General features: G+C 39.2%; 2 protein-coding genes across 2 annotated transcripts; both read left to right on the top strand.

The window, feature by feature from the left end:
* Positions 1–163: 163 nt before the first annotated feature.
* Positions 164–6,419, top strand: LOC135614940 (BTB/POZ and MATH domain-containing protein 1-like). The gene is made up of 4 exons (XM_065112832.1): positions 164–835; positions 2,673–3,021; positions 4,554–4,830; positions 6,078–6,419. The coding sequence occupies exons 1-4, from the start codon at positions 384–386 to the stop codon at positions 6,251–6,253; spliced, it is 1,254 nt and encodes a 417-aa protein (XP_064968904.1). The 5' UTR covers positions 164–383; the 3' UTR covers positions 6,254–6,419.
* A 1,565-nt stretch (positions 6,420–7,984) lies between these two features.
* Positions 7,985–14,444, top strand: LOC135614936 (autophagy-related protein 18g-like). Its single transcript, XM_065112826.1, has 9 exons — positions 7,985–8,429; positions 10,456–10,917; positions 11,015–11,446; positions 11,558–11,803; positions 11,900–12,718; positions 12,812–12,978; positions 13,220–13,311; positions 13,396–13,995; positions 14,083–14,444. Exons 1-9 carry the CDS (start codon positions 8,259–8,261, stop codon positions 14,085–14,087), a joined length of 2,994 nt encoding a protein of 997 aa, XP_064968898.1. The 5' UTR covers positions 7,985–8,258; the 3' UTR covers positions 14,088–14,444.
* The last annotated feature ends 180 nt before the right edge of the window (positions 14,445–14,624 follow it).

Below are 14,624 nucleotides of genomic sequence, written 5' to 3'. Positions count from 1 at the left end.
CCTTCTGATTGGAGAACCTAATGCTCTATAGGTGGGCCCTAGTGGGTTTTACCAATCAAACGGAAGATACGAAACGCGGGTGCGTTTGTATACGAGTAGCAAATGAATCGGTCCTTGCCCAATTCCAACCCTGGAGAACACATTAATGGCCGGACCTTCCCCTCTTTTCCGAATTCTTCCCTCTTTCTTTCCCCGATCTCCATCGCCCCACGCCGATCCCGAGTCTTAACCCTGGGAGAGCTCCATCGCTCGATCTCTCAGAGCAAAGCCCCAGGTCAATTCTACCCCGAGGCCCCGCGACGCGCCTCGCCGCGCCCTCCTCGAAGATCCGTCCTTCCGAGATCGATTCCGCTTGCCGATCGAATCGATCTGCGCTCATCGAGATGGGTAGCGGTAGGGTATGCGGAGGTGGAACCTTCGCCCGGCCTTTCTCGTCCTCCTCCTCGTCGCCGCACCTCTCGGCCCCTCCCGGGCCGCCGACGGAGACGGCGTCGACGTCAGTTACCGACACGGTGAACGGCTCGCACCACTTCAAGATCGATGGGTATTCGCTGCTCAAGGGGATGGGCATCGGCAAGTACACGGCGTCGGACACGTTCACGGTGGGCGGTTATGACTGGGCCATCTACTTCTACCCCGACGGGAAAAGCTTGGAGGACGGCGCCACGTACGTGTCGCTGTTCATCGCGCTGGCGAGCGAGGGGACCGACGTCAGGGCGCTTTTCGAGTTGACGCTTCTGGATCAAAGCGGGAAGGAGCAGCACAAGGTCCATAGCCACTTCGGGAGGACGCTCGAGGGTGGCCCCTACACTCTCAAGTACCGCGGCAGCATGTGGTAAGTGAAGCTCATGTGAATTGGCTATTTACAAGTTTTTAATAGTTTCTTTGATTATTAGTTATTTTTATATTTTGCATCTCCGGGGCATGTGATTTGATTTTGTCTATGAGTTGCCACATAACATTCGTTGAGATGGCATCGTAACCAAGTAATCGTTCTCTGAAAATATTCCTGTGGTTAGTGGATGGTGATTTTTTGTTTCTCCGATGTAAAATGACCATGTTTTAAAACATGTATTATGTCTTTTCTTTTCAAAATTTAGTTTCAATTGATTGTCTTGTGGAAAAAATTATGTACTTGTAGAAGGTGTGTGGAGGGTTCAATTGACCTAAGAGGAGTTCACAAGTGAGGAAGTTTGTTGATCAAATTGATTGTTAAGATATTTGTTTGTCTCTTTCCAAATTTGTGGTCATATTGCCTTTATTTGCTTATCAGAGATTCATTCTTTGGGCAACAATATTTAGTGTATTACTTGAACAAAGTTGGCAAAAAATACTTATGTTATGAGATATTTTAGATTGTTGCTTCTTGGTAACAATTGTACACATTTAGTACACCATCAGATTTTTGTTTGCAACAATGCTGGGTTGCCTTTTATTCTGCTAGCTTCAACAAAATTACTGTTTAATTTTTCATCGAATTCCCAAATAGTTGACTCTGTTAGTAAACTTTTGAGCTATATTTGATCTTGTCCAATTGTTTCTAAACAGTAGATTACGGGTCCCAAACCAAGGCCTAGTTTTAAACTGCTGAATATGTCATTATGAGCTTTGACAGTCCATTCGAGCCAAACTTGGTTGTTCAGATTTATTGACAATTGAAATCCTTAGACAATCATTTTGGACTATAACTATCATTGGCCTTGGTGGGTTTAACTGATTACTCTGTGGACCATATGGATTGGCACTTTTAATTGATCAACTAGACAAGATTTAGTCAACATCCTGAGAAAATTTTGGTAACACTATAGTTTTGTGGAAGATCCATTTAGCTGCCGTCTCTAGAATAGATATTACGCTTATGGGGTATTGTTCTGTATTTAATCTGGATGTCTTCTCTGTTACACTTGCTCTCTAGTCAATTCATAGTATTTTCAGATTAGTTATTTCAGTCCCAAGTATGGGCCAGGTTGCCTGAATCTCGTATATGATGTTGTCTCAGCATAATATGGTCCAATTTTGCCATCATAATGACCTAATTATCTTCTTGAATAAGATTTCTTTTAACTCCTTGTACTTCTAAAGTGGAAACTAACTCATAATCTGAGTTATGCTCGAACTACCAATAGCACGTAGAATAAAGCTTTCTCCATGGTTCATGACTATCAGTAAAACTGCAGTTTCCATTGGACACTTGATTTGGTTATTACGATTGCACTGTTGCTCCTCCTAATCTTTGGTTGAGCATGTCACTGTGAATTTTATTTAGCTGATGTCTTGTGGGTAGTTTTGAATAATTCAAATGGTTATTCAGAATCAAAGATATGCACATGAGGGGGAAGGAAACTATCAAGAGTATCAACTATCATACAGCTTAACAGCTAAAGTGGGTTGGATCAGAAATTGATTCTGTGCCTTAAACATGACAACTGTTGGTTTTGTTGTCTGATTCTCTTTTTTATTGTTTTTCATAACCAATAATGGGATAGTGGTTCTTTTTTTCTTCAAAAGTAGCTTTTAATAAGGTAATGTACTTTTCTGTTTTTCATTGCTTGGATTTGTAATTTGTACATTTTGGAATTTATTACTATGTGCCTTCTGTGCATAAAAATTTCTGCAAGGAATGAGTATTACGAGTGACCTTACACGTGGATATTACACTTTAAATGTTGCAGGGGCTATAAGCGTTTCTTCAGAAGAACTGCTTTGGAGACATCAGAGTATCTTAAAGATGATTGTCTTCTGGTTAATTGTAGCGTTGGTGTTGTTAGATCACGCACCGAAGGACCCAAGGTTTACACCATAGCAGTGCCACCACCTAATATAGCTCAGCATTTTGGACAGCTTTTAGAGAGTGGAAGGGGAACTGATATAAGTTTTGAAGTTGATGGTGAGATTTTCAATGCCCACAAGTTGGTACTTGCAGCTCGATCACCTGTGTTCAGGGCACAATTATTTGGTCCAATGAAAGACAGCAACACGCATTGCATAAAGATTGAAGATATGGAAGCTCCAGTTTTTAAGGTAGTGTAGTTTTAATATGATGTCGGGTTTTGCTACTATTTTACTTAGATGAACCTGATTTTCTAATTTAATCCTTGCCTCCTTTGTGTAAGCTCTTATAATTATTTTTTTCTTCTAGAGATGGGAGTATATACTCTCTTGTTGCATCTCTATAACTTCCATTTCCAATAGTATCAGACTATCAGTTTACTTCACTTTGGTCTTGCCAGTTGCTTCTTGGGCTCGTAGCACGCCACTTTCTACTATAGTTACTTTTTGCAAGAAGGGAATAACTTCTGTTGTTGTTGCCAAATTTTCATTTGTTCATAGTAAAATTTTTCATAGAGCTTACCTTTACCACTAGCACCATAATGTATGGTTTCAGCCGAAATTGATTTATTGCTACATGCTGATGATGATCATTATGAATAAGGCATGAAGATTTTTTAAATTTTGATATGTAGATGGATTTTCTAAGGACACATAGATGGTTAACTGTGTGACTTCACTTTCTATAGGGAGCAAGGTTAAGAAGAAAAAAATTAACGACCAGTTTGTGTAATGAAAGTGAAACCTAAGCTTATCATCAACTGAAACAATATTATTAAATATGGAGGCTGGTGATTGGCTGTGCCCTTTTCTTTTGGCGCTAAGCCTTTTTTTTTCTGGTTTTATTTGACACAAGAAACACTAATCCTGATGGATGTTGAAGCAATAATATAATTATCTGCATTTCTATTTTTATTTATTTTCACGGACCATTGAGGATCCACTAAACCTGAGATTCTGCGACATTGCAATTACTCTCGACTACATACACATTATTGAACACTCAACGTAGGAAGATACCCTTAAATGAGTTCTGAATTGAAAAAAAATCAGTCCAAGAGCTTTCTACAACCCAAATGGGTTTGTGGAACTTACTTTTCATAATTTTGGGGCTTATTGTTTATAATTTATCTTCCCAAAGGTCTAAAGTCAACACCCTTTATATTACACATTTTTGAAGTGTCTCTTTCACTTGATATTGGCTGGATAAAACACATGTTCATAATTGTAGGCATTTCATTCACAAGCTATTCTGCAGTCAGTTTAACTTGGATTATCATCTCTGACAGTGACATCCACTTTTTACTCCACCGTTATTGCTACTCTAATTCTATATGCTTCTCCATGTTGTTTAAGTTATCTAATGCCCAGCATGTCTTTGTCCAGAAAACATTGGAATCTCATATTAGGCAGTGACTGTGATGAACAGAAACAGCACAAGTTGTTTGGTAATATTGCTTGCAATAGTGAGCTTTCCGTTTCATAGAAATTTGTTATCTTTGAGCATGCCTGAGGGCTTGTTACATGGAATTCAATCTATAAGACGGGAAATTATTTGATAATGTTATCTATTTTTCCTATTACTATAATTTTCAGTAAGGAAAATGTGGAATTTGTTACTTTTAAAATCATTTATTGTGTATTGTAGCATAAGTGATATGCTTGCACATTATTATCATCATCATCAATTTAGCCCAAAAAAAATTGCTTATTCTTATTTTCAGGCTCTACTCCATTTCATATACTGGGATTCTCTACCTGACATGGAAGAATTTACTGGTCTGAATGCAAAGTGTGCTTCCACTTTGATGTCTCAACATTTGCTTGCTGCTGCTGACTGCTATGCGTTGGATAGGCTTAAATTACTATGTGAAGTCAAGTTATGTGAGGATGTTGCTATAAATACAGTGGCCACTACCTTAGCTCTGGCTGAGCAGCACCACTGTATTCAGCTCAAATCTGTTTGTCTCAAATTTGTTGCATTGCCTGAAAATTTGAGAGGTATAATCAGCATTCTATCTTGAGGGTTCCATTTTGCTAAATACACTTTGATAGTGGCACCTTTAGTATACCAGTATCAACACACTATACTTATAGACAGGCACAAGTGCTGGTTCGCCATCATCTAGTGGCATGAATCGCACAGGTGATCTTTTGATTGGAGTATGAATTTCCATGGGACTCTTCTTAAAAGTTCTCTTTCCATTTTGTACTATTTATCTTATTCATTGTTATAAAACTAGCTTTAGTTCTTTCAACATAAGAACTGCTATGTTTATAGTGCTTTAGAGGTCAATTTAAAACTGCATCTCCATAACAGGGTATTTGCAATTAATTTCTAATTATGAGATATGTACAAGCAATATAAAAAATCGAAAGGTGCACACAGACATGGTAAACAGACAAATTCTGCTAGCAAGATAATTTGATTGAAACTTATCATATTTTTTAATACAGGCTTGCTATATCATAAGGTAACAGACTGTTGATTGAAACAATTTTTTTTGCATGCTTAAAATTGTTCGACATAGTTATCTTACTGTTGATATGGGCATGAATTTTAGATGTACGTACATGTCTCCCTCTATGGCATCACAAAACCATTTTGCCAGAGCATCTCATGGTCAGATTTTTATTCTCATCCACTATTTGCTGTGTCCTTTTTTCGGTAACCAGGCAAATATGGCCCCCTCTGAACAATGGGCTTTTCATGCATTTCCTTGGCATACATCATGTTTAGTTAGAGTGTATGCTCTGATGGATCCCATTTCAATTTTATTCTGATGCATGTCGATCTCTGAATTTGAAAATTGTAAGGTCACAGCCTATTTTTCCAATCATTTGACACGAGTGATTGATTATAACTTTTTATGCCTACTTTCTGAAATATCTTCTGTTTTTCTAGTTGTGTGTTGGTTTGACTAGAATCCATGTACCATCATCATCCAATGTATTTCTGGCTTTTCATATCTACTGTAGTACCATGTATCACAAGTGGTATAGTAAGAACAAACACTGTATCGCCTTGTTACATGATGTTTTCTTTGCAGACTTAAATGCCTTGTTTTTGTTTTGGTCCAAGGTCAGTGAGAAGCCAAGCATTTTGCACGCATATATAACTGCATATAGTAAAAATTCCATTGATACATTTAATCATTGTTTGGGCGACCATATGTGGTCTAGAAGTTCCTTAACCGTTGATGTTCCTCCTAATTCTGGTAATATTTTGGTTGTGCTGCATTTTGCAGCTGTGATGCAAACCGAGGGATTTGAATACTTGAAGGTCAGTTGTCCATCTATTCTGACGGAGCTCTTGCAGTATGTTGCTAGGATTGGTGAAATTTCATCAGTTTCTAATGTATGTGCAAATGATGCACTTGACGGCTGTGATATAACGGGAAGACGGGTCAAGCCTCGGATCTGATATATGCAATGACTAATTTGTTATGGCTGTAAGTTCATTGTTTGTTGTGCTATGTAGTAAACTTTTGCTTTCAACTTATAATTTCCTAATTCAAATACTTGTATCTTTGTTGAACCGTAACAAGATAAATGTCAATATAGCATAGCAAGAACCATGAAACACCGGATGTATTGTGAGCTATGATGGGATCCTACAGCTTTCTGGTTATAATTGTCACCTTTTGAAAATTTGATGTTGGACAAAATGGACAGCGTGATTCAGATTATTTGTTTGCGTCAATTTGTAAAGAACTGCATTGCTATTGTGGCCGTTCAGATACCAGCGATGTGTGCTGCCAGCCATTAGCATGCATGTTGTCTTCAGGTTCTTGTGAGATTTTTTCCTTCTCCATGGATTGTTGTTGATTGAATTATATTTGTGGTGATTGTGCATTACTAAACCGTATTTTACTTCAATCTCTGCAGATGTTTAGTCTCTGATGTAATCTGACATTTTATCTTGTTTCAGAGAATAATTATACATATTTTATCTTTCAACTGAAAGGAAGCAAATCCTGTTGATTAACACATAATCTTCTCCCTTGTCTTTTACTTTTCATCATTTTCCTATCTTGGTCTGGCAATGTATCGATTAAAGAACAGATGATGGATGCCATGTCCAATTTATGTTGCAAAAATGTTTTCTATTGTTTCCTCAGCTTTGATTCACAATACCTTCTATGTGCTATTATTAGACTTAAAAGACTAATAAGATCATGATTTAATGATGCCATATAAATCCAAGCGGTTCCTTCCCCACCACTTGATGTGATCACGATCTCCCTTTGACCACGCTGCAACCCTTGTCGGCGCTCACAAGCCACCGCTCCTCGTATTCATGCTACTCTTGTGGAGACTCAATCTTCCATAGGAGCATTACTAACCAAAAAATCTTATTATTATAAATTGGAATTGTGATGAGTTGTTGCGTAGGGTAGTTAGAGATCACATTAGTGTATCATTCATTGAAGAAGCTATTGAGCAAAAAGGAAACATCTTCCTAAAATTGTTGAACTTGTCATTTCGAATCTTATTTGCCATGTATTGAAAGAATAGTGCTAACTGGTTAGCACATTTTACTTTTTTTTATTCTTTAATCTAAATCCATTTAATTTTGGACGTTTACATGACCAAAAAATTGACTTATTCAGCAATATATTTTCTGCTTTTTAATAATAAAAAAAATAAACAACAGCACGGAGGAGGGAGGATGGAGCGATGCTCCTACCTGCCTTCTTATTGGCGGGCGAAGTGGGACCCGTTCGTTTTCTTTGTTTCGTTAGATACGTAAATTTCTCATACATATTCCCGTTGCGTGCGGATCTACCTTCAGAGTTCTCTATGCAATACCGGTTCCGGTAGCCCGCGGTTGCGTCATCCTTATCTTGTTCCTTGCTTATTGTATAGCGGTCCCGGCAGCGTGAAAGGAGGAGAATGTGTAGTTAGCGGGTGATGCCCGGTTAGCGATACACATCCGACGGAGGATTTCCGTATGATCCGACCCGATCACCTTGAGGGTGCCCTTGTTTAACGACTACCAGCGGTTCAGCGGAACCAGATTCACCATCATTAATTAGGAGGGAGGGATAAGCGAACACGAAAGCGAGAGAACAGCGAGGAGAGAGGAGAGAGAAGAGATAAATAATAATAATAATAATTATAAAAGGCAGACGGAGAGGGTTGGGTTAGTTTTAGTTTGCTGGTTGTGAGTTGGGGCGAGTCGTGAACGTGAGAGAGACGATGATCACGATGGAGATGAAGTCAAACCTTGAGGGTAGGAGGTGAAAGAACAGGAAGCATAGATTGTTGGGAGGAGGAGGAGGGCGGCGTGCGCTGGAGTCGGATGGTATTGATCATCGGCGGTGGGAGTCGGCGATGGGCGGCGGGGCGGCGGTGGGCGGTTGTTGGTAGAGAAGAAGAAGGAGGAGGAGACAGAGGAGGAGGTGCAAGGTGGGAAGGTTGGGAGGATGAGGAAGGGGAGAGTTAAGAGCGGGCTGCTGCCGAGCTCGCTGCGGATCATCTCGTCGTGCCTCAAAACCGTGTCTTCCAACGCTGGGTCCGTCGCGAGCAGCGTCCGATCCGCCGGGGCGTCCGTCGCCGCATCCATCGCCGTGCCGGCTGAGGATGAGAAGGACCAGGTTGCTATCGAAAATACATATCTCCCCTTTTGCTTGCTTTTGGACGGAAGAGAGGCGTTATGGCATGTTGATTTCCGTGTTGGATGACAGTCTTGTTTTCAATTTGGCTTGCGATGACATTACTGCTATGTGATTACTTTTTTTCATGGAATGAACTGTGATGCATGATCGGTACTTGATAGGACTTAGGTCTATGGCTCTCTCAAGCTTCTTGATTCTCTAGGTTTGTTGCTCAGGCTTCTTAATATCAACTGCTGGGTTTGTCAATGCTTCCGAGGAACAGTTTTTCCTACCTAGAGTTTAATTAGGAACGACGACCCAGGAGGATGGAAGAGTTTATGGTTCATTTTTGTGAACAAGTAAAAAATAATTGAAGGGAGAATGTAAATGATTATCCATCTTAAATAGATACTTTTGTTGGCCAAAAGCATCTTGTTTCGTGTCAGGGAAACTAAACACTTGCATGCTGCTCATTCTTGATGCTGTTTTCAAATTCTTGAGCCTTATGGCACATAAGGAGCCAACTTGCACAGTTTAGACACTGACATGTATATTCAGTAAAAGAATCTTGAGATCTTTTACTTTTTCCTGGGAAACTTACATGTACAATAACTTTAACCCTTGGGTTAAAGCACAATGGAGGCTAAGCTTCGGTTATGAGTAACAGGTTTCAGTCCAAACAATATATAGGTTACATTTTTTTATCATTGTTTGTTTAGATAAATACTATTACTGGCTTTAGAACCACATTCTGAGTAATAGATAACAGATCCTAGTTCAGGGGAGTTTTTGGATTAGTTATCTTGTTGGTATTCTGAGTAATAGATTACAGATCCTAAATCAGGGGAGTTTTTGGATTAGTTATATTGCTGCGTCAATGGGATTTGAGTTTGAAAAGATCTAGATGTTCCTCCAGATGAGAATTTTTATGAATTTTTTAGAAGAAAAGTCCTGTTTTACTAGTTTAAATTATTCTAGTCTTATTAGAGTTAGGATCTCGGTCTTGATGAAGTTTATTAATGCAAGAGTAGGTGATATTTTTACTCTGAACTATTGGAATCTTAGTGCCTCACATCCTGGTTGAAAAACCATAGTAATTACTTTGATTTGGTTGTAGGATTACAGGTAGGTCCAGTTTCCAATGAGAATAGGATCACTGGTTGCTTGCCCGTTCTTTTCAAAATTCTTTACTAGGCATGTGGCACTATGAATACAACTTGTCAAGTTGGAACTTATTGTCATCTTGAGTTTTGGTGGTGCTGCTGCTGCTACTGTTTTGGTACATATAAGCTGGTGGGTATAAACTCATTTTTCTACGTTATAGTATTGCCAAAGTACTTTTGCATGTTTTTACAATTAAAAGTTGGTGTATATTAACCACAAGAGGAGATTAAGGGCAGTTGTAACCAAGTGGTCATGGTAGTGGAGTGTCAATCCACCATGCACTGGCTTAATTTTCACTGTTCACCCTATATATTTAATTAATTAATTATAAAAAAAGTACTCCATGAAGTGGATTTCTTATAAGCCTTTTTACTGCCATCAAAAAGCAAAAGTTTCACTATATTTTTTCCTAGCTTTGATGAAGAGGTTCCACAACAAACTGGCCTAGTTAACTTGGTAACTAAAGATATACATAGCAGCCTTCCATATATTTGGTGTAATAGTAGAAAATGCAAAAGCAGATTTACACAGGAACTTATTTGTGCTGGTAATTTGCTTCGGAAAGTGAAGAGAGTGAGGGATATTAGGGAGGCTTGTGAAGGTGCACTTAGTTTGAATAGTTTGATTATATTAACTATTTAAATTGTGCATAAGAAAATGAACTATGAGGCATATGTAACTGTGGTTATGTAGTTTTGACTAGTTTACCTTATTTATGCTATATTTGGTTAGTAAACATATTTCATTTATTGGGCATTATTAAGCCGTTTTTGTATAACATATTGTCACCAGAATCATCCACAACATCGTCCATATATTTTCTGTGTTTCATTTTGATCATAATCAATTATTTCTCTAACAGGTTTTATGGGCTGGCTTCGATAAACTAGAGCTTAGTCCATCTTCCTTCAAGAATGTTCTACTTCTTGGTTATTCTAATGGATTTCAAGTGCTTGATGTGGAGGATGCCTCTAATGTCTGCGAACTGGTATCCAAGCGTGATGGCCCAGCTACTTTTTTACAGATGCAGCCCACGCCAATGATGTCTGAAGCTACTGAAGGATTCAGAGCCTCACATCCTTTGCTCTTGATTGTTGCTGGTGATGAGACCAATGGCACAGGTATGGTCCAAGGTGGCCGTCTGAGTGCATTAATTAGAGAGAGCGTCAATGAACCTCAGGCAGGAAATAGTATCACTACTCCTTCAGTTGTTAGGTTCTACTCACTCAAATATCATAGCTATGTTCATGTTCTGAGATTCCGCTCTGCTGTATATATGATTCGGTGCAGTCCTAGAATAGTTGCTGTGGCGCTTGCTGCACAAGTAAGCAGGAAATGTACTATATTTTTTAGTATCATGTTGATATGGGATTCAACATAATGATTTATCTTTTCTGATTGCTTGAATTTTGTTTTGGCAGATATACTGCTTTGATGCTGTTACTCTCGAGAACAAGTTCAGTGTTCTGACCTATCCTTTACAAGGAACAGCTGGTGTTAACATTGGTTATGGTCCGATGGCTGTTGGTCCTAGGTGGTTAGCTTACGCTTCCAATAACCCTCTTGTACCAAGTACAGGCCGCCTTAGTCCTCAAAATCTTACTCCCTCTCCAAGCGTAAGCCCATCAACTTCACCCAGCAGTGGAAATTTAGTTGCTCGTTATGCAATGGAATCTAGTAAAACGTTGGCTGCTGGAATTCTTAATCTGGGAGATGTAGGTTACAAAACTCTCTCAAAATATTGTCAGGAGTTACTTCCTGATGGTTCTAGTTCTCCTTTGTCACCACATTCCAACAGGTCTGGAAGATTTCCACCAACAGGACTTCCAACTGAACCTGACAATGCAGGAACGGTGTGTATATTATCAAAGTTGGATATGTTCCTCTTATATTAATGCAGATGGATTTGAAATCATATGGTCTTTTTTTTGGATAAATTAATTATTTGTAATGGTTCTATGCAGGTTGTTATAAAAGATTTCATTTCGAAGGATGTCATTTCACAATTTAGGGCTCACACCAGTCCAATATCTGCTCTCTGTTTTGACCCAAGTGGTACCCTTTTGGTTACAGCTTCAATACATGGGCACAATATAAACATTTTCCGGATTATGCCTACCCGTGTACATAATGGTTCTATCTCAGCACATTATGATTGGACATCATCACATGCTCATCTTTACAAACTATATCGTGGGCTAACAGCGGCTGTATGAATCTAAGAGTTATCTTTATAATGTTTTGTAGGGCAACTGACATGTCAGTTGTTTAGTATATTTGATGGATTTCTTTTTTTCTTGTACCAGGTCATACAGGATATCTCATTTAGTCATTATAGTCAGTGGATTTCAATTATTTCATCCCGGGGAACTTGCCACATATATGTTATATCGCCTTTCGGTGGTGATGCTAGCCTTCAACCGCAAAATATCCATGATGGACCGATTCTTACTCCTAATCTCACGTCGCCATGGTGGGCAGCTTCCTGTTGCATGATCCATCAACAGTTACAACAACCACCACCTCCAATTACATATTCTGTAGTTAGTAGGATTAAAAATGCTAATTCTGGTTGGCTAAGCACTGTTAGCAATGTTGCTGCTTCTGCAGCAGGCAAGATATCTGTACCATCAGGTGCCGTTGCTGCTGTGTTTCATAATTCTTTGTATCATGACACTCCACGGGGTCCCTCCAAGGCCAACTCGTTGGAGCATCTTCTAGTTTACTCTCCATCTGGTCATGTCATACAACACAAACTTCTTCCATCTTCTTTTGTGGAGCCTTGTGATAGAAGCTCGAAAACAATACCTACTTCTGTGTTGCAACTTCAAGATGATGATTTACGTGTAAATGCTGAGCCAGTTCAATGGTGGGATGTCTGCAGAAGATTGAATTGGCCTGAGAGAGAGGAAGATATTTCCAGAATATTCTGTAATGATCAGCAAACTAGTGAGACAGTTATGGATTCCGGAGATAGTGAAGATAATGAAACTTCATGTTCCATGTCGACTACTGGCAGTGTACCTGGAGCAGAGTCGGCAAGAAGTGAAAGATTCCACTGGTACCTTTCAAATGCAGAGGTACAGATTAACTCGGGAAAGATCCCGATATGGCAGAAATCAAAGGTGGTCATTTTTTCTGTTTCTGAGCTGTTCATAAAAATGACTAATTTCTCCAAGTTGTTTGATGATGTATCTAATCTTTTTTTTTTATCATAGATTTGTTTTTGTGTGTTGAATCCATCAAGAGCTAGTGAAGGTTTTACAGAAGATGGTGGAGAGATTGAGATTGAAAATTTATTTTTTGATGAGATAGAAATAAGGCGAAAGGATCTACTTCCTGTTTTTGAGCAATTTCGCTGTATCCAATCCAGCTGGAATGATAGGTACAGACTTTATCCCATTCATTTTTTCAAATTGCCAATCATGTTCAATAGTTTGAGTTTCTGAGTCTTGTTTCTGTTATTTGTTACTCGTCTACATATCTGACACCATTTTGGTAGTTTGGGTTGAGCGTTGACTCTTGAAGAACCCAACAAAATGGAAAATAATTGGAGTCAATATCAGAATAAGCAATGAGTACTAACCAAGGATACAACCTGGCCATTACATGATCTACATTTTCAGGGTTGGAGGTAGATATCAAACTTCATCATCAGGGGTTTTCCAAGCTACAGATGAGTTTAAGCCTGTATCTTTTGCATGTGGATCGGATTTTGGTAAGTAAAAGTTTTGAATTTGAAGAAACTTTGATATGGAATTTGGTAATCAGAAACTTACTAATCCCTAAATGTTTATTCTAGGGTCAGGAACTACACAAAGTTTGCTCGATTTTGATGAAACAGGATCTTGTGAACCTGTTAGCTTGCAGGCAATAGAGAAGACTACAGCTGATGAATCTGGTCACGGTTCGCCTTCAATCATCAGCAAAGGTATTCCTGCATTATCAGAATCCAAAGCATCCACTACACTGCCAATAAAGGACTCCGTTAAAGATTGCACCCGACTTCATTCAGAAGACACCAATAGCAGCTATTCTGTCAAGGATGACTCTGTCACTGATGGTGTGTCGACAAGATCAAGTAGCCTGTCATGTAGTGGTAGATTACTGGTTGTAGATAATGACTTTATGAACGATAAAGGAAGTGGTAAAGTTCAAAAGGCATGTTCTACAAACACCCACATGGAACACGCTGAAAGATCTGATTCCCACAATTCAGTGGAGTTTGCCCAATATTTCAATGAGGGTTATTGCCAAGTATCGGAACGCGATGACTGCCGCGAGTTGACTGAAGCTGTAACAGATGCAGACAGCAACAGCAGCCACTGCGAGAGAGAAAAGCCTGAGGAAGATGGGGACGACGACAACATGGTGGGAGGTATATTTGCCTTCAGCGAAGAAGGTGAACCTAAACTTGCAAGATCTTTTGTTCAGCACTGAATCTAAATTTTCTGTGTCAATTATTTTACCTTTTGATGATGTGGAACAGGTTGATGATGTGGAAGTTGGTGGCTTCATCATACGATGTCTTTCTACAAGCAAATTTCTATCTTGGATGGCTGAAACAACCTACAAACCGGAAGCTATCGACATGTACTTCTACAGCTACACTTGCTCCTTCTATTTGATTCTCATTTTGCAATCAAAGGTAGATAATGCATTTTTAGTTATGGAGATGGAAGCAAAAGGTCTGCCAATCCAACCACCTAGACCACCACGGTCACTGTACATTCTGTAGATATGGATTTTTAGTTCATGTAGTTGGACGTGCTTCCCACAGATGAGCTCTTCTTCCTGTTTACATTTACACAAGTATTCACCATTAATTAGTTTCAAGGGCGATTCACTTTCCTCTTCGTGGTGAAATAAACTTCAAACTAGTTTTCTATGTTTACAAGCTGGACTTTGTTGCTTATCAAGACTTGTGTGCTTTATGTTACTCGTTTCTGTGACAACACACTGTGTGGTAACTTAAGGTTCGCATTCGCTGGCCAGGAATCCTCAGAACGAGAAAGGGAATCAATCCTTGGC

Source organism: Musa acuminata, chromosome BXJ2-6 (assembly GCF_036884655.1).
Source record: "Musa acuminata AAA Group cultivar baxijiao chromosome BXJ2-6, Cavendish_Baxijiao_AAA, whole genome shotgun sequence".
NCBI lineage: Eukaryota > Viridiplantae > Streptophyta > Magnoliopsida > Zingiberales > Musaceae > Musa > Musa acuminata.
Note: the sequence above shows the minus strand (reverse complement) of the source record. Positions and strands in the feature narration are given on the sequence as shown.